Source organism: Microplitis demolitor, chromosome 4 (genome assembly GCF_026212275.2).
Source record: "Microplitis demolitor isolate Queensland-Clemson2020A chromosome 4, iyMicDemo2.1a, whole genome shotgun sequence".
NCBI lineage: Eukaryota > Metazoa > Arthropoda > Insecta > Hymenoptera > Braconidae > Microplitis > Microplitis demolitor.
This window is the reverse complement of record NC_068548.1, coordinates 15,420,053-15,446,104: the sequence shown is the minus strand read 5'-3', so window position 1 is coordinate 15,446,104 and position 26,052 is coordinate 15,420,053. Positions and strand designations below refer to the sequence as shown.

General features: G+C 27.0%; 1 protein-coding gene across 1 annotated transcript; it reads right to left on the bottom strand.

The window, feature by feature from the left end:
* On the bottom strand, positions 1 to 23,579 carry LOC103573035 (dolichyl-diphosphooligosaccharide--protein glycosyltransferase subunit 2). Its single transcript, XM_008551886.2, has 10 exons — positions 23,505 to 23,579; positions 23,031 to 23,239; positions 22,709 to 22,840; positions 18,933 to 19,093; positions 17,440 to 17,579; positions 15,706 to 16,081; positions 13,812 to 13,991; positions 11,647 to 12,085; positions 9,124 to 9,295; positions 1 to 323 (listed from the first exon to the last, which is right to left on the bottom strand). The coding sequence occupies exons 1-10, from the start codon at positions 23,512 to 23,514 to the stop codon at positions 178 to 180; spliced, it is 1,965 nt and encodes a 654-aa protein (XP_008550108.1). The 5' UTR covers positions 23,515 to 23,579; the 3' UTR covers positions 1 to 177.
* Between the last annotated feature and the right edge of the window lie 2,473 nt (positions 23,580 to 26,052).

Here is a 26,052-nt window from a genome sequence, read left to right as displayed (position 1 = left end):
TAAAAAATAATTTTTTTCTTTATTATGTAACAAATTACTATGTAATTTATTAGTTTATAAGTTAATACTCAAATGTTTATTTATGAATTTTTATAAAATAGTCATTCCTATCTAACGGAAATTGAGTGGTAAATGCAAATGAGTCAAGTAGAAATAACAGTAAATGATTGTAAATTATTAACGTGACACTTTTTGATTATGTGCAATATGAGATAGAAGTTTGCTGCCTGCTAAGAATGTGACCACACCAAGTCCAAGGAGGTACCGCAGTGTCACGAACATGTTGAGTCTTAACCAGAATATACCAAAAAGTACGAAAATACCTGAAACAAAAAAAGTTTACACATATAATTATTTATAATGAGACACACTAAAATTTAAAAATTAGGGGGCAGTAGTACACGTAAAAAAATGCTGGAGTTGAATTTACCACACTCAACTAGTAAAAATTGAACTACACTTTGTGGTCGGCGCATTGACAATTGTAATAACATAAGTCACAGTGTGCATGATATTTCTTTACTATAGGAGTTCTGCTTACTACTGTAATGTGGTAAAACTTTGTAGGCTCCACAACTACTCAATGTACTATAAAATACTTATTTTGTGGTTTTTGGAACCACACAATTTTATATAAATTGGTATCTGTAACTATTTTTTAGAGTATACAATACCAGATTACTTGTACAATATACTCCAATGTATGGTAAAATGATCGAAAGAAGAAAATAACAGATCCACCTATAACTTGTTTACTCCATTCTGTGGGTAAACCTCAACTATGTCAGTGCATTTGATATTATAAATAATATAAAATATTATAAATAATAATATATAAAATTAAGAATGAGTGATATATTCGTTATAAATAAACGCAATTTTTAAAATCATTCCTTATTGAGTATTTGCTATTTATGGGAATTATAACTTTTAAAACGATGTTTTTTATATTTTCTATTAATAAAAATTAATACTTAATTATTCAAAGTTTATGCTTATACGAAAATTCATAGATTATAAATATATATTTAAAATTATCCTTATCAGGTATTGATAAAAAGTTGGATTTTAAAATTTGAGTTCTTACTATTTTAAGTTATTCAATAATAAATTCATTTTTATATCATTTTAATTTGATAAACTGTAAGTCCGAAGAATGTAAGATAAATTCTTATATTTTTATAACTTTTTTAATATCATAAAAACTAATGATCGTTAACTAACAGATATTTAATTGATACATTAGGAATAATATATATTAAACTATGTTGTGGAGTAAAAAGAACCACAGGGGTTATTTAATGCAAGTTCTTATTACTACTCACTGTAGTAAATGGTACTACAGGTTGTGTACCACAATATACGAGTAACTTGCTAAACTTGTAGCTATCCTATATATACTACTAGTCATTGTAGTAGATAGAACTCCATTTGTAGTAAATTGAACTACACATTTTTAACTTCCCGCTAAGAAAATCGACGATTTTCATAAATTTCGGGAAGTTATTGTTTTCACCCCGATTTTTGAAAATCGAGTTTTCATCAGATGTCGACGTTTTGAGGTCCTAGGAAGCTATTCTGACTATTTTCAGAATGATGTCCGAATGTGTGTATGTGTGTGTGTGTGTGTGTATGTATGTAAACTCTTTGTAACTTTTGAACTAATGAATCGATTTGGATGGTTGAGGTGGCAATCGAAAGAGCTTGTTGGCCATCAACTTTCCTGAAAATTTTAGATTATTTGATCGAATAGACTCGAAAATATTTGCGAATTACGAAAAAAAAAATTTTTTTTTTTAGTTTTTTATTGATTTCTCAAAAACGACTTATACGATCGATTTCAAATTTTAATCAGCTCTAAAATTCAATAAAACGCGCCGATTGCCACGTCAACTATCAAAATCGATTGATTAGTTCAAAAGATATCGGCGTTGAAAAGTTAAAAAAATAACATTTTATGTTATTTTTTCCGGATAAATCATAATATAACGTACTAAAATGTGCCTGATATCATACCAACTCATCTTTTTTATGGTTTCTTTTGATCATATAATGTCTTCGAACTTGGTTTTTAGTTTAAATCATATTATCAACAAACAAATCGATAGAACGTAGTTTTTAATATTTTTATCAGATATTTCATATTTTATTGTTTCTTACATGAGTCAAAACTTATTTAAATCTTGATTTTGATCCCTGACATTGATTTCTGCCTCAATACACTAATTTTACTGAACATAATCAGGAACTAAATTTTAAAAACCGCTTCATTGATGATTTTCGATTCTTAAATTCTCAAACTTCAGCATAAAGCGTAACTTGTTAGAGTTTGAAAAGCTCATAAAAAAACAATCGCATGCAATAAGATTTTCGAGCTCGAAGAGCTCGAAAATATATCTACAATAATGTTTTCGAGCTCTTTGAGGTCGAAAACAGCGGGAAGTTTTGGGGCTGGCCCGCAAGGTCAACCGACGCCCAGATTTTTTTACGTGTAGTAGAAGGAAGTTTAGACGAACGGTGAGGTCAAAAAATTTAAAACGCTTTTAAATTTTTTAGAGTTGTTTCAAACAATATAAAATAAAAAATTTTGACGGAGGACACTAATTGAAAGAAAAAGTAAAGGAAATGCTATAAGAGTAAGAGAAGAAAAGGCATTTAAAAAGGAAAAGTCTATAAGAAAAATAATTAAGACGTATCGATTTGTAAATCTGTAGTCAAGTTTAATTGTAAATCGAACGCACGAAGCTCGCCCAATGGGTCGTTTGAAATACGTACTAATATTTATTAGCATAAAATTTACGTTTCTTAAATTGATTGATGTAAATGAAAGTCTGTTAGCAATCGAAACTATTTATCGGACAAATACACGGAAAAAAAGGCTATTCGGCAGCCGAAATGGAAGTAGATTTTTCATTATTTATTTAATTATTTAAATCCGTGAGGTAGGCGGTGGCGTTTAAAGGTTTATCTAAAACCTATAGGATCAATTATATTTATGCTTGTCAATTTAAAAAAAAAAACTTTATGTATACTTTAATGTTGAGATTTTAAAAGTTACACGGTAGTAATCACAATTGGAACAGGTACACGAATTTATTAAAAAGTGTAAGAACGAATGCAACAGCCAAATTTCAATAAATAAATAGCTAATTTTCGTTGAATATAAAAAAATACTACTGAAATATGAAGCTCATTAGATAAACTACATAAAAATATTAACAAGATTCAACTATTATGTATTACTTGAAAGTTATTAAATGAGAAAGTCAAAAAAAATGTTTTTTTCTATTTTTCTGAAAATTTTGAAATTCATCTAAGTATTAGAAAAAATTATGAAAAGAGTAAGCGACATAGCTTAAATTAAAGCAAATCGAATGAACATAAAGATTCAATCACCAAAAATCAAGAAAAGTTGAATTTTTTGAAAAATTAAAAAATCTTTAAACGACTATAACTTATAAACTTTTTGGCCGATTAAGCTCATCTTCGAACTGAACCAAGCTCTTTAGCTAAAAAATATGTAAAAAAAATTTCATCAAGATCGGTATAGAATTGTGGACGCTATCGTGGGAAAACCGCGCGTTATATTGTATATATATATATATTTATATATATATATATATATATATATATATATATACATATATATATAAATACATCTATTGATTTTTTCACCAATAGAACTTTTGGAAGCTACTTGACTAAAATAGATAGAAAATGTTAAAATTTTTGTTAAGTCGCGTCATGAAGACAAATAAGGTAAATGTTCCAATACCGGAACGACGAAGGGTATACGAGTGATTTTTATCGTTTTAAAAATATTCAAATAAATTATAAACTAAAATAATTTATTACATCATATAGAATAGACATTTACTTATTCAAAAACAATCAAACTAGTTTATTTTTCTTAAATTTAATATAAAAAAAAAATTTTTTTCTATGACACCCAAAAGACCCAATACTGGAACGATGAAATAGCCTTGTCCCAATACGGGAATTCGGTTGTCCTAATACCGGAACAGTAAATAAAATGAGTTGTTTTTTGCATTTATTCATAGTAAAAATATTAACAATTATTAAATAATATTAATGTTAAACGAGTATGAATGTAACAGACATCAGACAACTTTAAAATTATAAATAAATAAGATAAATAATTTAAAAAACAATATTTACAAAAAAAGCACTATTAATTTCAAAATTTTTTGAATTCGCATTTTTTTAAATTTTATATTATTAATTATTTGCTTGATTTATTAATAGTTTTAAATTTGTCTGATGTCTGCTATATCACACCAAAAATGAAAAATGTATTTAAAATTTTAAAATGATTGAATATTCAATGTAAATTGATATTTTGAACTTAAGAATAGAAACATAATAAATCATTTGAGGTTATACTATAAAAATAAAAATAAAAAAAAAACGCAAGACAAAAATTTATTTTTTATGATTTAAATTAGAGTTTATCTATATTTAATGTATTTTTTATAACAATCATACATACTGCATTAAATATTAGGGCTCCAGTAATAATTAATATTGCAGCTGATTTAGCCAGTCAATAAAACTCACCGTTAATGTCTATCGATAACATTAATATGATTGGCTGTTCCGGTACTGGACACGGGTTCATTTTGGTGTACCAATAGACGAACAGTAAAATTAATATAATATTATTTTTTTCATATTTTTAATGTTTTCTTGAATTTTATGTCATTCAAGATGCATATACAAAAAAAAAATTATTGGAAAGTAATTCTATATATTTTCGATAAGCTTAAGACTGACTGATTTCTTAGCAAAACCATTAAGAGACATGAAAAAGTCATGAATCCGAGACTATTGCTCTAATTAACATTTTTTTTTTCATATTTTGGATATATTCCAAAATCTATCTTGTATCCTATTTTGTAACTAAAAGATTAAGGTTTTAAATAAAGAAAGTTTATTTAATTTCATCGCGTACGAGTTAAAATATAATATAATTATTATTAAATCGTTCCGGTATTGGGTCTTGTTCCGGTATTGGGACATTTACCTCACAAAAGTTAGATTTTTATAAAACCTACTAAAAAGGGCTCAATAAATCTACGAATTTTTACTACGCTGTTGACCAAACTTGAAACAGGAAGTTCAGTCGCCAAAAAATTACTATCCTACACTACGGAAAATATTGTACACTTAAAAATGATTGATATATTATAATGAATATTGTTTGTCTAAATTAGGAATTAAAGTAGAAAATAAAAATTTTTAGAAGCTTACAATAATAATTATAGTGCAGGATAATAATTTTTTAACGATTCAACTTCGCACATTTTTTGTCTCTATTTTTCTCCGTGTTGATTTTGATTTATGGAAAAAATTTTTTTCAACAAATTATATTTTCACTTTCAGTAAATAATTGAAATCATTTGTTTAAACGATTTGAAAACTTGATCAATTCAAAGCTTTCATAAACTCTCGATTGCCGCACAATTCATTTAAAACGACTAATTTGTATCGTAAAGCGAAATAAGAAAAAAAAAACTAGATTTACTGAAACAAGTTCTCAATATTAAGACTAAACCTTGAAGACGATTTCCTTTTAAGTACTGAAACTAAGTTAAAATTGAAATCACAGAATTTTTAAAATAGCTCAAATAAGAGAAATTCTAGGCTACAATAATAATAATGATAATAACAAATGTAGATAAAAATCGACATTGGAAAAACCTCTACATTGGGATTCATTCAAATATACACAATAAAAAATATTGTATACACTGATAGAAATTTCATATTGACTCAAGAAATATTTTCTTGAGCCAAGAATTTATTTCTGAAGAAAACCAATTGTTTGGCTTCAAGAAATTCTTGTCTTGATTTAGATTTTCTTGGCTCTAAAGATTTTGTATCTTTGATGGATAACTCTCGTGTCTTGACCCGAAACTATATTATCTTCAATCGATACTGTTGAATTTTTCAAGCAAGACCACTTGTCTTTAACTAAAAATATCGTAGTATTTTAAGAACTTTAAATTTTTGGTTCAAGTAATAATTCCTTGATGGAAGATGTCTTTAAAGTAATGAAAAAAATTTTTTTTTTAAATAAATTTCTATTTTAACATATCTGAAGTAAACGAATGTAGTCCTAAAAAATCACTTTAAAATTTTTTATTTTTAAAATAAAAAAAAAGTTTTCTTTCAAGCTAAGTAAATTGATATCTTGATTTAAAAATCGTGTCATTCTCGAAACAAGTCGGTAGTGTCTTAAACCTACATTTTGCCTATCTTAATCCAAGGGCAAGAAATTCTTAAGTGAAATATGTCAGAATTTCGTTTGAAAACAAAAAAGGCTCCATCGAAAAATAAAATTCTCAAACGAAGAATTTTTTTTTCTCTATCCGAGAATTTCAATTTTTTGATTCAAAGACTTATTTCTTGAATTAAAACAATTAAAAATTTTGAAACAAGAATAACATTTTGAAAAAAAATATTTTCTTGAATCAAGATAATTTTTCTATCAGTGTATCAGTGTTAAAAATCGTCCGGACTAAGTATTTTGTTTTTAATTAACAAATTTAATTGGATCACTTTGAAATTTTAAATCAACCTACTATTCAACACTTCAAAAGTGTAACCTAGTATATAAGTCAAAATCATCAACATTTGGGGTAAGAGTACCAGTACCCAGCCCCAAACCAGTAACCAACCACATGTTAAATTATATATGGGTGATTCCACCAAATAAAGTTATTTTTACGGGGCGACCCTCGACGATTTGATTTAAACTTTGTGGAGTCTTTCCATGTATTTAAAAAAAAATTATCTGAAAATTTGAGCCTTTAATATGCAGCAGTTTCAAAGTTATGATTTTTTGGATTTTTTAAAAATTTTTATTTTCAACTTTTTCATTACTATTTTTGAAGGAAACAATTTAAAAAAAAAATGATCACATAATAGTTTTTCGTAGGAAAAATTCTCAGCTTTCAAACGAAAATATCCATTTTTTATTTTAAGTTACAGAAGACCCTTTAAATTTCGTTTAAAATAGGAAAAACGATTTTTATGACTGTGCGGCGCTTGATACATCCAATTTGATATTTTTTTCTGAAAGCTGAGACCTTTTCCGACAAAATGTGTAATTTTCACGATGTGCATATTTTTTATTTGAACAAAATTAAATGAAATATAAACTCCCAATGATTAAAAAACTTTAATTCTTAGGTTTTTTGAGGATCTTAATACATTTTTAATACAAATATAACCTTGGCTATTAACAATAGGTAAGAAAAGGTGTACTGCTTGTGTTTCTTTCAGCGTATTTGACTCTAAGTATCGTACGTCTAAAACATTTATTTTCTATAAAAAGTCATTATTCCTTGATTAAAAGAAACGATTCGAAACGATTTGTAATGTTAAATGCTCATAAAAAGGGTGATTAAAAAGTATTCAAAGTATTCAAAAGCATTAAAAAGTATTAAAAATTTTTTTTCCAATCGTTTTAAATCGTTTCTTTCAATAAGAGTTGGTTATAAAAGTGAAATCAACGCCGGTAAAATTTTGAATAGCCTGGATGCATAAATCTTGCGGTGTGAGGATATGTTTTCTAGTATGTATATGCAGTAAAGCTCTGACAACAAAAATTATAAAACTATTTTTCATGATACCAGCATTAAAGCTTCAAGTTTAGGAATTAGTGATTTGAACTTTGATTCTTGGGTTTAGTTCAAAAATGATTTCAGGCTATTGATGTTATCTCCCTCAATGACAGTTCTAACTTTGTCAACAAGTTTTATAAAAATTTGTGTAAATAATAAAGAGCATTTATGGTTTTTATTTAATTATAAATTGCCAATCATAAGCTACGCATAGACTTATGGTTGAACACACCATCGATCTTTAATTAACTTAATTCTAACTGGCTGCTGCCACTGAAACTAATTTTTAATGCAGATAATCATGAAAAAAATAGTGTGTAACACGAGATGAAACACGACTTCAGATTGCAGTTATTGTCAGCTTTTGCCTACGGCTTGGGCAGCCTACTTCACTCTTGTCTGATATCGTTTTGTTTCATCTCTTGCCACACAATGAACCAATATAGTTTGATAAAACGATAAAATCAATGACTTGTATTTAAATGATTATTGATTTTGTTCAAACAAAAAATATGCACATCGTGAAAATTACATATTTTGTCGGAAAAGGTCTCAGCTTTCAGAAAAAAATATCAAATTAGATGTATCAAGCGCCGCACAGTCATAAAAATCGTTTTTCCTATTTTGAACGACTTTTAAAGGGTCTTCTGTAACTTAAAATAAAAAATGAATATTTTCGTTGGAAAGCTGAGAATTTTTCATACGAAAAACTATTATGTGCTCATTTTTTTTTTTTAAATTGTTTCCTTCAAAAAAAGTAATTAAAAAGTTGAAAATAAAATTTTTAAAAAATTCAAAAAATCATAACTTTGAAACCGCTGCATATTAAAGGCTCAAATTTTCAGAGAATTTTTTTTTTAATATTTGGAAAGACTCCACATGGTTTGAATCAAATCGATGAGGGTCGCCCCGTAAAAATAACTTTATTTGGTGGAATGACCCATATATATTAGGGTGCTTCATTTTAGAGCAACATTTTTTTTTATCAAGTCCCACCTGAAAATCTTGTAGTCGGTGGAAAAACAAAAATTTTGAGTCGCATGGCATCTCTTAATTCCGATTTTAACCCATTGCTAATCCATTTCTTATTTTTCCCATTTAAATAACATTGAAAAATAATTTTTTATGACTTTTTCCTTCCGCTCACCGTATTAAAAATTGTCTTTTGCATTTTGGTTCATGGGTTTTTGTAGAGGACTAAATTTGCTACAAAAAAGGTTCTTTGAGTCGAGCCCGTACTTTAATTAGATTTATACACAAATCGCTTCTTAGTTCGAAATTACGTAAAAATAACACTAAATCTTATCTAGCGCCCAAACTTTAGTAACTACAGCCTCTTAAAATATAAAATCGGGGAACAATGTAGTTTTTACCTTTCCAAACCTAATTTAATAGATTTATGTGAAAAAGTTGAACCGAAAAATTCTGATAGAAATACTGATACTAAGTATAAATATTTTGAAAAATAACTTACCGCCCAGTCCAAAGTGAAAAATGATTGCACTGAGTGAGTATGGAAATTTAGAAATATTAACATCTAACATCACCCATAAAATGAATAAAAGCAATATTGGAGCTAAACAAAGACCAGTAAATACATTTGACATAAAAACTGGAGGTCTTTTTTCAGGCTCACGGAACATGTGCTGAAATAAAATAAAATATTGTTATTTTCACTACTATTATTACCAAATAATTTTAATTAAACTTCGACACTATTTTTTTCTAGATATTTTTTGAAAAAATTCCCTCAAAATATATCCATGAGAGATAACGTATTCAACTTTCGTTTTATGAACTATTTTATACAACAAAATTGTTAATTAAAATAGGAATTAATTCAAAAATACTTAAAGATACATATGATGGCGCAGATAGGCATAGTTGCGCAAACCACTAAAAAAAGAAAAAAAAATGTTTGGAAAATCCAAAAGCACAACTCAAACGCTCATGTTTTAAACAATTAATGGGGTTCCGTTTTACCAAACTCCTCCGCTTAAGAGCAGCATAATAGCGAATTTGGTCGAGCGCAAGTTTTTAAATGTCAAGTTTAAAAAGACAAATAATTTGTTCTAGAGTGATTTAGGAAAAAAAACCCAAGGAATTTTCAATTTTACAATCAATTATATGATGTTTTCGATAAATAATATCAATGTCAGACCATAATAAATATACAGTATATTTGTCAGTTAAATATGTGTTTTGGAAGAGCTACTAGTGTTGCATTATCATCATATATTCGATATCAGAGAAATCAAAAAATTATACAGAATATGGGTAAGTGATGTGCTCCTTTTTGTAAAGGAAAAGCAACTTTTACTTTTCCCAATGATGGAAAACGTCGGGCCCTTTGGGAAAAGACTATAAATGTAAATTTCCGGTCTTCGAAATCGTCGAAGTTATGTCCTAACCATTTCGCGAAGGATGTTATTGTTGGAAAAAATAAAAGTTATTACACAGGTAAATAAATAGTTGAGATATTTTCTTGTAACTGTGCAACATTCCATGTGAGATATTTATTATTATTTGTATCCATGTTGTTAGATAAGTTAAGAAATTATTTTTAACGTTAAATTTTTGCTCGTCATCAGATGAGCTATGATGTTGCCCCCTGGGCCTAGTTTGACAAAAACGGAACTCCATTTCGAAAGATGGATTTTTTTTTTAAATACTGACAACTTTTTTAACGGAGTAAAGTAATTTCAAGTAATGAAAAAAAAAAAAATTTTTTTTTAAGGTATAAAGTATAGAAAAAAAAAAAAAAAAGTTTCAATCAGTCGGATATTTTTAAAAAATTTTGAATAATAAAAAGGAAAGTGAAAGAAAAAGTAAAATTATTAAGTTAAAATTTGAATAATAATTGATAATATAAAAAAATGATTAAAATAATCAAAGTAGGGGAGAGTAGGGTTAATCGAACCAGGGGGCAATTGAACCAGTAAGCTTAAAAAATCGAAAAAAATATAAAAATGAGTCGTCCTCTTAGAATTATATTTTAATACACTAAACCTTAGTCTGACCAAAATTTGGAACCAATATGATGATTCAATTTAAAAAAATTCAAGTTTTAGTGTTTTTAGGCATCTGAACTTTTTTTTTAGCTCTCGACAAGTTGTTTAATAATTTTTTAATTTTCAAATGTAATCTTAAAATTTTTTTTGTAATACCTTCACACATATATTAGTCATAAATTTCTAACTTTACTTCTAGTAAAATAGTTCTTGAATATTTTTTTTTTCAACTAATTATTTCAATAAAATCTTATGGAGTCAATTGAACCAATACTCTCGGGGATGGTTGAACCACACGAATCACACTGTGAGCATCAGACATGCGCGAGCATCTTGACAGAATGTGAAAACAAGCTAAACTAACCAAGAAAAAAAATAATTATATTGACAGGAGTTTTAAAAGTGATGTTATAACGTATAATCTTATATAAAATAATAAATATTATTAGAAGGGTTGTAATTTCAGTTTTAAGCTGTAATTAATAGTAAATTATTCATTAAAGTCATTCGTTTGTGGTATTAATACTCTTGGTTCAATTTTTCCCGACTAGTGGTTCAGTTGCCCCCACAAAGGGGACGATTGAACTATTTGATGCAGTTGTACAATTTCATCATTTGTTAAGCTATGTGCTTATGAGAAATGATAGTCTATACAATAAATTATAATTTCGTAAAAAAAAAGTTATCATTTTGCTTTTATTCAACTAGAAAAAAATGTTAAAGTATTTTTGGTTCAATTGACCTCACTCTGCCCTAATAATGAAAAAATAAATTTCATTAATTATCATGAGGAATTGGTGCACTTTTGGATTTTCCAAGGTTTTTTTTCTCTAGAAAATTTAAATACACTCACTTGGATTCATTACATGCAAATATAATATTAAAATTAAATTTTTTGCTTTATCAATAATTTAAAAGTAACAAATATATGAATAAATGTCACCAAGAATACTAAATTTTATAAATAATTTATTAATTATTCTTACTTTTATTTCCGACTTTGGTGTAAACAATTCAGAGTTTTTACTGTATCCAATAAACTTATTAATATTGACTTCATTTCCTGTTTGCTCGGGGAATTTCAAGTCTACAGTTGCTATATGCCATTGGAATGAATTACTTAAAACCGCATCACCAACAATCAAATCGACCTCATATTCACCAGAATAGTAGCCAAAGGTTTGAGCTTCACTTCCTACAGGCATTTCGAACTTGTAAATATTAGAAGCATCTGGTTCAGCTACAAAAATCACTTCATGAAGTTGTTTCTCTTCAACAGATTTAATAAGTTTCGACAATCTAACGAATGCTTGATGCACACGCATCGACTTGTTGTCTGCAATATCCCGTAAGGAAAATTTCATAACAAGTTTTTGTTGCGAATCAGCCTCTATTTTATGATCTAATTTTTTTGGGTAGTCAATTCTAGAAATATAAATTATAAATAAATTTCATTTGCATTTATATTAGGGTGATTTAAAAAAAACCAACTATTTTTTTTTTCGAGTCTCTTATGAAAATTTGTTGGTTTACGATGTTTTAAGGAGGTTCGACCGAATCTAATGTAAAAAGGATTTTCCAACTTCAAGATTTGAAACTTGGTATACATGTAAAAAAGTACTTTATCTATGGATTCTCAAAATTCGAATATGATCCACCGTCTAGTTTTTTAGAAAAAAAGATTTAAAAATTACGTTTTTAAAGTTTTTATACACAGGTTCTTATGGCGGACAAGCTCCCGTCATGACTTATTCGATTATTTTCATTATTGATCTCCCAAGTTTAAGAAATAAAAAACCACATGCCAGAAACTTGAATATTTTTTGAATATGATAAGATTTTAACAATATAGTGTTACCGTTGTAATTATTTAAATAATTCAAGCTAAACTCTATTATTTAATCTCGTTCATCGACAGAGATACATTTTATTGAGGGTCTGGCAACATCGCGGAAGCAGCTGAGAAAAAAAATAAAGATAGAAATACATTAATAAGAGAGACGAGATTAGAAATAAATTTTTCCCGTGTTAATTTGAATATCGATGTGTAAGAAGTTAGAACGCGCTGTTGCCAAATCTTTTTATTAAATCATATGAGTCAAAAATAACCAAGTCATTTCATTACTTTCTTTAATTAAATAAGTAATAAATATTAATTTACGAATTCGTTATGTTATTATAAATTAAAATAATGAATTTTCATAACTATTAGGAAAATTTAGCAAACATAAAAATTCAAACACTACTTTGATTCACTAGTATCGGTCGAACCTCCTTAAAAGCCTCTCCAAAAGTCAGCACGATAAAAAATTTTCAAGAGGTCACTCACGAATTTTGAAAATATCGAAAATGATCGAAATTTTAATTTTTATTTCAAATTTTTTTCTTTCTCGTGGCAGCAATAGTTTATATTTGTGAAATCATGACTACGCTGAAAATTTAAGCACAAAATTTAAATATTCAAACCTCGCTCAAGAATTTTGAATATTTCTGAGTGCTGTCTTTTGGAGGTTTTCGAGCGACCCTTGAATATTGATAATAAAGCTTCTCAATTTTTTCACCATCAATTTGCATCACAATGAATGAAAATATAACCCGAGAAATAGAAATAATAAGTTATTTACGTACTTTTTTATTTTTCAATTCAATTTGTAGGTTTTGGCGCTTCTTCAAAACTTACCAAATTTTATTGCTTAAGACTGTCCTGTATATTTTTTGGTTATGCAAAAGTTATATTTTAGTGTAATGACAATAATTGAGTTATAAAAAAATACAAAAACTAATTCAAAGTATTAGTCACATATTATCAGTTAATATTCAAAATTCATGACCGCCGTTTAAATATTTAAATTTCAGGCTTAAATTTTCAGCATAGACATGATTTTACAAATATAAACTATTGATGCTACGAGAAAGAAGAAATTTAGAAGTAAAAAATCCGAATTTCAATCATTTTTGATATTTTCGAAATTCGTGAGCGACCTCTTGAAAATTTATTATCGAGCTGATTTTTGGAGAAGCTTCTTACAACATCGTAAGCCAACAAATTTTCTTAAGAGACTCGAAAAAAAAAAAAAAAAAAACAGTCGGTTTTTTTGGGCAACCCTAATCTATATAATATATACAATCATTGCAATTAGCAGTTACTTACTTGACTAATTTCGACTGAGTTGTTTGATCAGCATCACCAGTACCGATTTCCAAATAATCAAGTTTTACCTCAGATAAAACCTTAACTGTTACAGTGGTGGAAACTGATCCTGCGAGTACCGCTACTTTATAGAATCCACGATGTGGTTTAATATCCATGAAATTCATCGAAAATATAGTCCTGTTAGTAATAGAAAAAAATTACAATTATTTGTTGTTCTTTCTACCGATCGGAATATCAATAAAAATTAAATAAGTATCAGTAAAATAAATTTTCTTCACTATTATTGCAGAAGAACGAAAGTTTTAATTAACATCATTTACAAGCAAATGTCCAATATTGTAGATATCTAATTAAAATAAAAAATAGAAATAAAGACTATTTTTTTGTGCCCAGAAAAATAATGAAAAATCGAATCGCTCATTATAATTAAGGTAAAAGTCCCCATTATTGACACTATAAGAATGTCTGTGATTGTTTAAATTTTTAATCGTATTTAAAATTAGTATAATCAACTTTTGTTGCATTTGACATTGAAATTGATGTCCCTACTTGTATATTTAAATTAGTTTACTTAAATAGCCATAAATCAAATAAAAAATATATTAATTTAAAACCAAGAAGTCGAGTGTAGGTATTATTGACAGGGTAAAATAGTATCGAAGCCAACTATTGACATACCATGGACCCCATTATTGACAGGTCTAATGCGCATGCGTAGCAGTTTATAAAAAATGATTAAAGACCATAGTCAATTAGGTTCAAATTATTTATAAATGTTTTAATTAATAACGACAAAATACGATAATTACAATTAAAAATTCATCTAGGACACAGTTTAATTTTTTTATAAATTTGACGAGACTACTCTTCCTTCGACAATTTTTTATCCAATGTTTTATTTATTATGAAATTACTAGACAGCGTGTTAACATAAATATATCGATATGTATGTTAAGGAGGTAAAGTTACTTTAGTTTGAGGCCTTTCACGAGTTGACACACGTGAATTTTTATGTACCAACTATTGACACCCGATATTTTTAAATAATAATTAAGATTTATCAGTCTAAATCAATGATTTTGGGGTTATTTAGACTAAATAACCTAAAACAATTTTTAATGATACACTTACATTAGAACTGTATAGGGAAATCCGTTTCTTAAAATAGGATCTCTCTAAACGAAATTGTTAAGAAATTTCAAACATTCTAGCGATGGTGATCTACTCGAAAAATAAATTTTTCTACAGCGAATAGTTTATACCCAGAAATGAAATTGAACTATTTTTCCATTCAAAAATATCAAAAAATTGATAAGTATTAAGCAATGTGATTATTCACACAGTTAATTAAAAAATTAATAAATTGAAACAGAATGTTAATAATAGGGGCCCTGTCAATAATGGGGGATTTTACCTTAGTCCTAAGAAAATTTTTCTCTTCAATTCATATTGCAAAATAATCCTTCTTTTCTGTGTATACCCTTTATCGACAAGTATTGTTTGAAAGTTTTTTAGATTTTTTTTGTTTATGAAATATTTGCGAAAAATCTGTTTTTGGGTGTGTTTTTATTTTATTTATTTTTTTTTTTTTTTTTTTTATCAACCCCTAGGGGTATGACATTTTTATTTTGGGGGGTGTTGGTAGGTGGTATCATAAACCTTTAACCAAAGTTGCACCAACTTTCAAAAATGTCTTCTGTTTAAAAGTTATGACTGGACTATAAAAATCAAATCTTTTGATAGTTTAAACATATCCTAGAGCGCACATTTTTAATAAAGATAATTTATCGTTTGTTTAATAAATTGATTCTTTTTAATTCACGACTGTCATACCTAAATTTCCAACAATGAGTTCAACTGATTAAATTTAATATCATCAATCTCAACTTACTTGTCTTTGGGAGATGGTTTAAAGCTTTGTTTGCTGATTACAACAACGTCATCGTCCAATCTTGTTGCTGAATTAGCAACCACAGTAGGAGCTGTAGGAAGTGCGTTACCAAAAATATCACACACTTTGATATTAACGAAAGGTTGTTTAACGGATATGGCATTTTTCTCTTCAGCGAGTGTGATACAAATAGGTTTACTGAATTCATTATTTGCTAGAGTTTTTAACGCAGACAGTAACATGGCAGCACCTTTTATGGACTGTACCAAATGTCTTGAAAGTAAATAGTTCGTTATTTTTACTATTTGCTCGGAGGTTACTGACGGAGGTTTTTGCCTCGAAGTTGATAATTTTGCGATTCCAGTGACTAAAAGACCTATAATTATGGTAAAGAAAATAACAGTTATTATTCCATTGGTACAAATAATATAGATATCAATAAAAATTTATAAATTATCAGTAAAATAAATTTTCTCCATTATTATTGCAGAAGAACGAAAGTTTTAATTAACATCATTTAGAAACAGGGTTGCAAGTAGCGCATTAAATTTATAATTGCATGAGTGCTTCAATTAAATTTTTTTTTATAATTCATAATCCAAAAACAACAAATGAAAAATGATTTTTTAATTTTTAATTCAATATCTTCGAATTCAAAATAATTTTTTAATTTTTAATCCTACATTTTTTAATTAAAAATTAAATTTAAAATTTTTAATTCGTAAAGTAGCTTTAAAATGTAATGGCTTGGTTTTTAAAATAAAACGTTTTAAAATAAAACATTAAATAAATAATTTCAATTCGGAAAACCAGATTCAAAAATTTCTTTCTAATCTCAAATTCCATATTTAATAATTGAAAAGTAAATCAAAAATTTTAATTAGCCATAGCTAAAGGGGATTAAAAAATTACATTCCGTTTTTTAATTTTCTATTTTTGTATCAAAAATTAAATGAAAAATTTTAAATTCCGAATACCAGATAAGTGTACTTTTAATTTTAAATTCTCTGTTTACACTGAAAATTTTTCAAAAAATTTAATTCCTAAATGTCTCAACTATGAATGATCTTGTTATTTCAAATTCTATTATATCTGACGATCGAGAGTAAGTTTGAAAATATTTAAACTTGATCAAGTAAAACAGTATTCTTCCCTGTTATAAGTGCCGTCAAATTTTTAGTCTTGATTACTTATCTGATTGCGTACCATATCTAAATTAAAAAGTAATTTCCAATTTTCGATCCCACGTGTTTGAATTAACAAGTAATTGTTTAATTTTTAATCCAACGTTTTTGAATTAGGATTAATTTTTAAAATTTAAAACCCACGTGTCAATTTAAAAACTAATTTTTTAATTTTTAATTTCACTTGTCTGATTAAAAATTAGTTTTTCGATTTTTAATCCCACGTGTGTACATTTAAATTAATTTTTCAATTTTGAAGCTCTTGTGCTGGATTAAATATCAATTTTTAAATTTTGAATCTCACGTCTCTGGATTAAAATTAATTTTTTAATATTTAATCTGACGTTACTGAATTAAAATTAATGTTTAAATTTTTCAATTCAAGTTGTTGAATTAAAAATTAATTTTGTAATTTTAATCGATATAATTTCAATTATGGATTAAAAATTTTATTTGTAATTGCAAATTTTCTCATTAAAGAAATCGCAACCCTGTTTATAAAATAAATAATCAAAGTACTGTTTGTTTAATACATAAAAAAAAAACTTACTTGTAACTGAAAGACCACCTTCAAATTGCAAGGAACGACCGTTTACTTCATCAGCTTGTACAATAGTATCTTCAATTTTATCTAACGCAAAATCACCAGCTGGTCCTAGAACTGCAGCAATGTGATAGATGTAGCCGAGGCTAAAATATTTTTAAATTATGTTTACTTTTATAATAAAAAAATTATCTTCAATTAAATTATTTTTTATCTAACTTAAATGCCATAGTGACCACAGATTTTTGAAACTGTGTAAAAGACCCAGTTATTAACCTTTGCCCGGTTTCTGACATTTTCATCTTTTTTCTAAATTACTCAAAAAACCATAACTTTAATAAGAAAATCTATTTTTTCTTAATTTACAGTCATTTATTTTGAGCCTAATTAATGGCAGTTTAAAAAACATAGAAAATATTAACTGAATAAAAAAAAATGTCTTAGCCATAAAGTGGCTGAGGAAGTCATTTTTGAAGTAGAGCCTAAACAGTTGACGTTAGGGGGTACGACGATTAAATCTGTGCAATAATTATCATGCAAATAAAAAAATGTAACTAGAAATATATGGATAGATCAATGTTTAATCAAAATTTATTTTAATACATTAATAAAATATATTAAAATGAGTTTTGTTGTTGAAATTTGAGGGTCAATAACTAGGCTCAATTTTAATTTAAAGGGATGATGGAGTTGTTGACCCTAAAATTCTATCTTACTGCGAGCGAGGTTATCTATTTAATTACATGCCTATAAAATGTAAAAATAGCAATATTTATAGTTTTCTTAAACTATTTTCTACTATTTTTCATAATATAGTGATAAATTAACATTTAATTTTATTTTTATAAAGTACATTCTTGGAGTGATAAAATTCGATAGTATTCAAATTGTTATGACTCTTTTAGTTGAATAATATTTTTATTATGATAAAATTAATTTTTTTATTGTTTTATTCAAGAGTTTAAAAAAAAGACAACGAGCTACGATGAAAAATAATGAGAACAGGCGCTAGTCAAAGTAACTTTAATGATATATATTTTAAATATTAAAAAACTATGTTTTTGTTATAATCAATATTTCATTTATTAATCTAAATAATAATTGTAGTTTATTCAAACTTAGTAAGTACTTCATGACCTAATCATGGTTTATGTAATTTAAGAGTCAGAAACTAGGCCACTGTAAGGGTCAGAAACTGCGACCTGAAGAATTCTGAGGGGCAGCAACTGGGTTTCTGAATGTCAATTTTTAAAACGTCAATTTAAATTATTAATTCAATTAAAATAATTATTTTACGCACATGACTTTATTTTAAAAATCTAAACTAGTCGATCAAATTATTATTTTTTGTTTTTATAAGCAAATTTATGAGTAACAATAATTAATTCTTTTAGCGACTAATTATGATTAAATCTTGACTAAGAAAATTACTAGTGATTGTTAAAACAAAATTTGAATTCTAAAAGAAAAATGTTAATGCTTAAAAAATTCAAACTCACTTTAATAAGTTGTCATCTTTTTTTAATGCAGCCTGTAATAACTTGACTAGTTTTGATATTGTAGATTCTGATAATTTTTGAGACAAAGATACATAAGCAGATACTGCATGATACAAATCAGGAATCGTAGACGTATCTTTCTCTATCACAGCAGCTAATATCTAATAAGAATAACAAACATATTAATGATGATCGTCCTAGTTTCAAAAGTTAATTTTCGATATAAAGGAAATGATAAGGAAACAGCTTAATATCTTTACCCAACTACGAAAATGTGTTCCAACAAGAAATTTAATTCCTTACGAGAAAAAAAAAAAAAAAAAAAAAAAAAAAAAAAAAAAAAAAAAAATCTGGGCGTCGGTTGACCCTGCGGGCCAGCCCCAAAACTTCCCGCTGTTTTCGACCTCAAAGAGCTCGAAAACATTATTGTAGATATATTTTCGAGCTCTTCGAGCTCGAAAATCTTATTGCATGCGATTGTTTTTTTATGAGCTTTTCAAACTCTAACAAGTTACGCTTTATGCTGAAGTTTGAGAATTTAAGAATCGAAAATCATCAATGAAGCGGTTTTTAAAATTTAGTTCCTGATTATGTTCAGTAAAATTAGTGTATTGAGGCAGAAATCAATGTCAGGGATCAAAATCAAGATTTAAATAAGTTTTGACTCATGTAAGAAACAATAAAATATGAAATATCTGATAAAAATATTAAAAACTACGTTCTATCGATTTTTTTGTTGATAATATGATTTAAACTAAAAACCAAGTTCGATGACATTATATGATCAAAAGAAACCATAAAAAAGATGAGTTGGTATGATATCAGGCACATTTTAGTACGTTATATTATGATTTATCCGGAAAAAATAACATAAAATGTTATTTTTTTAACTTTTCAACGCCGATATCTTTTGAACTAATCAATCGATTTTGATAGTTGACGTGGCAATCGGCGCGTTTTATTGAATTTTAGAGCTGATTAAAATTTGAAATCGATCGTATGAGTCGTTTTTGAGAAATCAATAAAAAACTAAAAAAAAAATTTTTTTTTTTCGTAATTCGCAAATATTTTCGAGTCTATTCAATCAAATAATCTGAAATTTTCAGGAAAGTTGATGGCCAACAAGCTCTTTCGATTGCCACCTCAACCATCCAAATCGATTCATTAGTTCAAAAGTTACAAAGAGTTTACATACACACACACACACACACACACGCACACACACACACACACACACACACACACACACACACACACACACACACACACACACACACACACACACACACACACACACACACACACACACACACACACACACACACACACACACATCATTCTGAAAATAGTCAGAATAGCTTCCTAGGACCTCAAAACGTCGACATCTGATGAAAACTCGATTTTCAAAAATCGGGGTGAAAACAATAACTTCCTGAAATTTTTGAAAATCGTCGATTTTCTTAGCGGGAAGTTAAAAAAAATTTGTTATACGCCCTTTTGGTTTTAAGAAAATATTTTTTTAAAGTCATAATGGCGTATCCTATTTTTTCGGTTTATTATCAATTATAGATCAGAGTAAGAAAAAAACTTGCAAGGGTATTGAAAATTATCACTCCACAACTTTATTTATCTGAACAAATATTCATTTGTGTAAAAAACCTAAATTCTGTATTTAATTTTGATCGAATGTTAAGTTTATTATAATTTTTTTAATTCAACAATTAATGTAAAAAATATGCTTAATTCAAGAATGAAAAAACGCATTTAAAAAATTTGGAATTCTATGAGTGCTGTGAAATTTAATTTAATCAAATTAAAGTAACGCACTTTTAGATTTTTCAATTTTGCAAGGTTGCATTTTTTGTTTTTTTTCAACAATCAATTGCCGTTGTTCTTGAGAATTGTAATGAGACTAGAATACCAATATCTCGAAGCAAGTTTGATGACCTAAATCATTTTTGTGCATCATGCACCGTCCCCCAAATATATCATCAATATTATCAAAGTTTAATTTTCAGCGATGATAATAGTTTATAATTTTGTTTATTATTATCAAGTTAAGTTCTAAAAAAAATTAAAAAATTTTTTTTTTTTTATAATCTTAGGTACAGATGATCCTGACGATGGAGATGGTATAAGACTAATACCCTGATGAATTTATTTTTTCTTCATTTTTCATTCGTTTTTTCACTTAAATTAATATTTGTTCCTATAAATTTAATTGTAGGGTGATAATTTTTACTAACCTTGCAATTTTTTTTTTAACTGTGACCTATAATTGATAATAAATCGAAAAAATAGGATACGCCCTTATGACTTTAAAAAAATGTTTCCTTAAAACCAAAAGGACGTATAACAAAAAAAAAATTTTTTTTTAAATACCCTAATACGATACTAAAGTTTGCCGATGTCTAATAATTTTTGATTTTTTTTTTAAACCCTAAATGCACCAAAAATTTTTTTAATTTTCTAAATGTGCATTTTGTTAGTTTTTTTTTTTTTTTTTATTGATTTGTTAAAAAAAAATCCGGGCGTCGGTTGGCCCTGCGAGCCAGCCCCAAAACTTCCCGCTGTTTTCGAGGAGCTCAAGGAGCTCGAAAATATTAATGTGACTATTTTTTCGAGCTCGAAAATCTTATTGCATGCGATTGTTTTTTTATGAGCTTTTCAAACTCTAACAAGTTACGCTTTATGCTAAAGTTTAAAAGTTTAAGAATCGAAAATCATTAATGCACAAGCGGTTTTAAAATTTTAATTTCCGATTATGTTCAATAAACTAAATGTATTGAGGCAGAAATCAATGTCAGTAATCGAAATTAAGATTTAAATGAATTTTGGCTTAGGTCAGAGCAATAATAAATAAAATATCCGAGAAAATCATTAAAAACTGTGTTTTTTCGATTTTTTCGTTGATAATATGGTTTAAACTAAAGAACAAGTTTGATGGCATTATATAATGATCAAAAGAGAACATAAAGAGAAAAAGTTTGTAAGATTTTAGACACATTTTAGTACAGTACATTTTATCTGGAAAAAATAACATAGAATGTTATTTTTTTAACTTTTCAACGCTGATATCTTTTGAACTAATTAACCGATTTTAATGTTTGAGGTGGCAATAGGCGCGTTTTATTGAATTCAAGATCTGACTAGACTTTGAAAGCTATCGATTCAGCCGTCTTGAAGATATTTGAAAAAAACCGTTTTTTACCATTTCTTTCTCCAACGATATCTCTCGGACAAATTAACCGATTGAGATGGTTAAGGCGACATTCGACGCGTTTTATTGAGTTCTAGAGCTGATTAGATTTTGGCGTCAATCGTTCAATTCGTTTCCGAGAAATCAATAAAAAACTAAAAAAAAAAATTTTTTTTTCGTAATTCGCCAATATTTTCGAGTCTACTTGATCAAATGATCTGAAATTTTCAGGAAAATTGAGGGCCAATAAGTTCTTTTGATTGCCGCCTTAAACATCCAAATCGATCCATTAGTTAAAAAGTTATAGACCATTCAAATACATACACACACACACACATTCATATAGACACTCGGACATCATTCTGAAAATAGTCAGAATAGCTTCCTAGGACCTCAAAACGTCGACATCTGGTGAAAAATCTATTTTCTAAAATCGGGGTGAAACAATAACTTCCCGAAATTTTTTAAAATCATCGATTTTCTAAGCGGGAAGTTAAAAATCCGAAAATGATTATCTATCGATTTCAGGGTCGTCCCAATATTTAAAAATATAATAAGAAATTAATTTTATACACACTTTTGACAATGAAGACACAGGCAACGATTGACAAGATCCTATACTCTGCCACGTGGATACGATGTAAAAAATGGTCTCAGGGCTCATATCTGCATCATTTCCGGCGTTCTTAGCTAAATATTTACATATTTCCTGCAATTAAACCAATGATATAAATGAATTTTGCGCTCATTAAATAATTGCATTAAAATTTAAAAAGGTATTTCGTCAGTAAGACTAATCATACAATCATCGATTATCAATATGTGCAATCTTCATCATTTTTAAATAATTATAATTCAAAACTGAAAGTAAAAAATAAAAAATAAATAAATTTTCTTACCGCAGAATTAGGAATCGCTTTTGCTAGTAATTTATATCCAAGAACAGCATAATAAGTAGACTGGACATCAGATAGTTTGAATCCTGGTTCAAGGACCTTTTGTAGTCTATTTTTATCATCGTCAGTTAAATACGAATTTGTTGAAGGTGTAATATCTGGAGCGGCGAAGCTCAATCCCAATAGGGTTGCCACGACGACAATCCATTGAGCTAAAAAAAAAATGCATTTTTCTCTGGTATTATATTACAATTAAAAATAATTATAAAACAATATGCAATTACGTAAATTTAACTTAAACTTTTTAACATATAGATAAAATTGATCATAATGATATGATAAATATTTATAATTTTTTTTTAATCAAATTAAAATAATACTGGGGAAACAAATTAATTTTAAAATTGATCGATATCAAAAATCTTGCAATTTAATATACATAGTGATACAACTTTAATTTTAATTAATGATACTTACATATTTTCATCGTGAAAGAGATTAGTTAGCCGGCAGCCACGTTGGCTCAACAAACAAAATGGCTCTGTCTTCATAGCGTTTATTATGCGAAGTATCTGATCTAACAGGAAGTAGCTGCAACACAAGTACGTAACACGTTTTTCCGGTAGTATGCATTTTGGCGGGAAAACTCAAAAATTGTTTCAAATTTAAATACGTAATATTGAAGTAAGCTGTCTAATAATTTTTGTTTTTTTTTTTTTACAAAAACGATAAATTATAAAAAAAAAATATTTAAAAAAATCGTTTTTTTAATTTACTACTTTGAATATTTTTTTGTACTTTATTAGTTTAAAATAACATCCAAAATAATTAAATAGAAGTTAATTTTCTATTATGAATGTTAATACAGCTGACAATTGTCTATTAAAAAAATTTTGAAATTAATGAATTAAATGTGAATCGAATAAAGTTTCAAAAATGTGCATTTACAGAATTTAAAAATCAATGATTGCATTTATTTTTGTTTTTATATTTTTTATTGTTTAATTCGTTTATTTGTAATTTAAAATTTTTCTCATATCTGCAACATTCACACTAGGGTGATTAAAAAAATAACAATTTTTTTTTTTCGCAAAGAGGTTCAAAAGTTTCATTTAAATACACGGAAAAAAATGTTGCTCACAATTTTAATAGTTTATAATTTATTTTTGACTTAAAATTAGTATTTTCGATACTAATATCAAATTAGGATCATTATATATATTACAAAATGGCTATTATTTATATTCAAATTTGATACACATAGAAGAGCAAAATTTGTAATTTCGTATATTAAAATTAATATGAAAAAGAATCGATAAATTGCTATCTACAGTTATTACTATTCAAATAAACATACAAAAATTTGAAAAATGAGGAACCGAAAAATTAGTAAACGTACATATTAATATATAAAGATCTAGTATACGAATTTTTTATTTTATTATTTAGCACTTATTCGATTTATGTATATTGTAAATTAATTTATAATGATGAATAAATGATATTTTAAGCTAATAATTGATCAGTGATATCGAATTTATAAAATAAAAGTTTGTAACTTTTTCAATTTTCGGCTGGAAAAATCAGTATCTAAGATACCAATTGTTAATTTGACCAGTCATTATTTTTTAATGGATTATGCCATAAATTAATAAACTTTCACTAATAAGTCACGTATTATACCTAAAAGTAATAATATTTATTTACTTTTTGAAATAATTGTTAGTACTTTTTAGGAATCTACAAAAATTAGTAAACTACTTTGCATAAAACACATAAAAGTACTAATTATTGATAACAGATTCCACTTTTTACTATTATTTATTCATTCTTAATATTCTATTTTTTCTGTGTAAAAAAAGACACCTTCGCAAATGAGAGCTCTTAATATTAACGTTAAGAGATTCCGCATTGCACTTTTCTATTTTCTATAATACTAACATGGAAAAAAATTTTTTTGCGTCTTCTGATTTTTATAAGTAGCCAACGAAGCATCATAGGAATAATTGGCACGCATATTTTTGTAAGTAATTGAATAATCTACAAAAAAAGTTTCTTATAATTTATTGATAAATCTATTTGTTCAAAAGTTATTTGAGGTTGAAGTTGAATTCGTATTAAATTTTGAGATCTTTTTACTCTTCCGGCGAAACTATCAGACCTATTACAAAATATCATGGGCCCTTTTTTGTAGACAATTTCATTCTCTAGAAGTTATTCCAATAGTTTTTTCGAATTCCGCATTGTTTTCTAGTTATTTTCATTTCAATGTCAAATTCTTAAAAAAATGGAATTCTGATTGATTTTAAGGGCTCGACATCGAAATGAAAATAACTTGTGAACAATGCGGAATTTCGAAAAACTTTATTCGTGATAATTTGTAATGAATAAAATTATCTACAAAAAGTTCTCATGACATTTTTCGATAAGACTGATAGTTTCGCCGGAAAAGTAAAATAATCTCAAAATTTACTATGAATTTGACTCGAAGATTTAATAACTTTTGAACAGTGGGATTTATCAAAAAATGATAAGAGACTCATATTGTAGAGCGTTCAATTTCCTACAAAAACATTTATTGAGCATAAAAATCTGTTGATAAGTTTGTAAGCTAAAAAATTCTAAAAAAAAAAAAAAAAAAAAATTTTCCCGTGTAATTTAAATGGAAAACAGAAAAATAGATTGAGGCAAGCCTTAATATCATTATTAAGAGCTCGGATTGGTACCAAAATTTTCATTTTTAGTTATACTTAATTTTTGGATACTATAAAAAAAAAAAAAAAAAAAAAAATTTGTTGCCAATGCTGGCAAAACTGTCCCCTATACGGGTATCAGGATCGAAGAGGTTATAGATAATTGAATTAATTCTGATTATTTTTATTTTCTATTAATACAAATTTCTTAAATTCTTTAAATGACTACATAAGAAGTTATAACACAGACTTTTTAAATATTAAAAAAAGAAAATTTGTTTTGAAATAAACTCGATAGAAAATTAAGGGAACTATTTTTAAATGGAAGTATT

Excerpts from the sequence above, each read along its gene's own strand:
- LOC103573035 (XM_008551886.2), bottom strand. Across the intron at positions 22,841-23,030 it reads AAGCGATTCCTAATTCTGCG|GAAATATGTAAATATTTAGC; the intron begins GTAAGAAAATTT and ends GTTTAATTGCAG. Across the intron at positions 324-9,123 it reads TTTTCACTTTGGACTGGGCG|GTATTTTCGTACTTTTTGGT; the intron begins GTAAGTTATTTT and ends TTTTTGTTTCAG.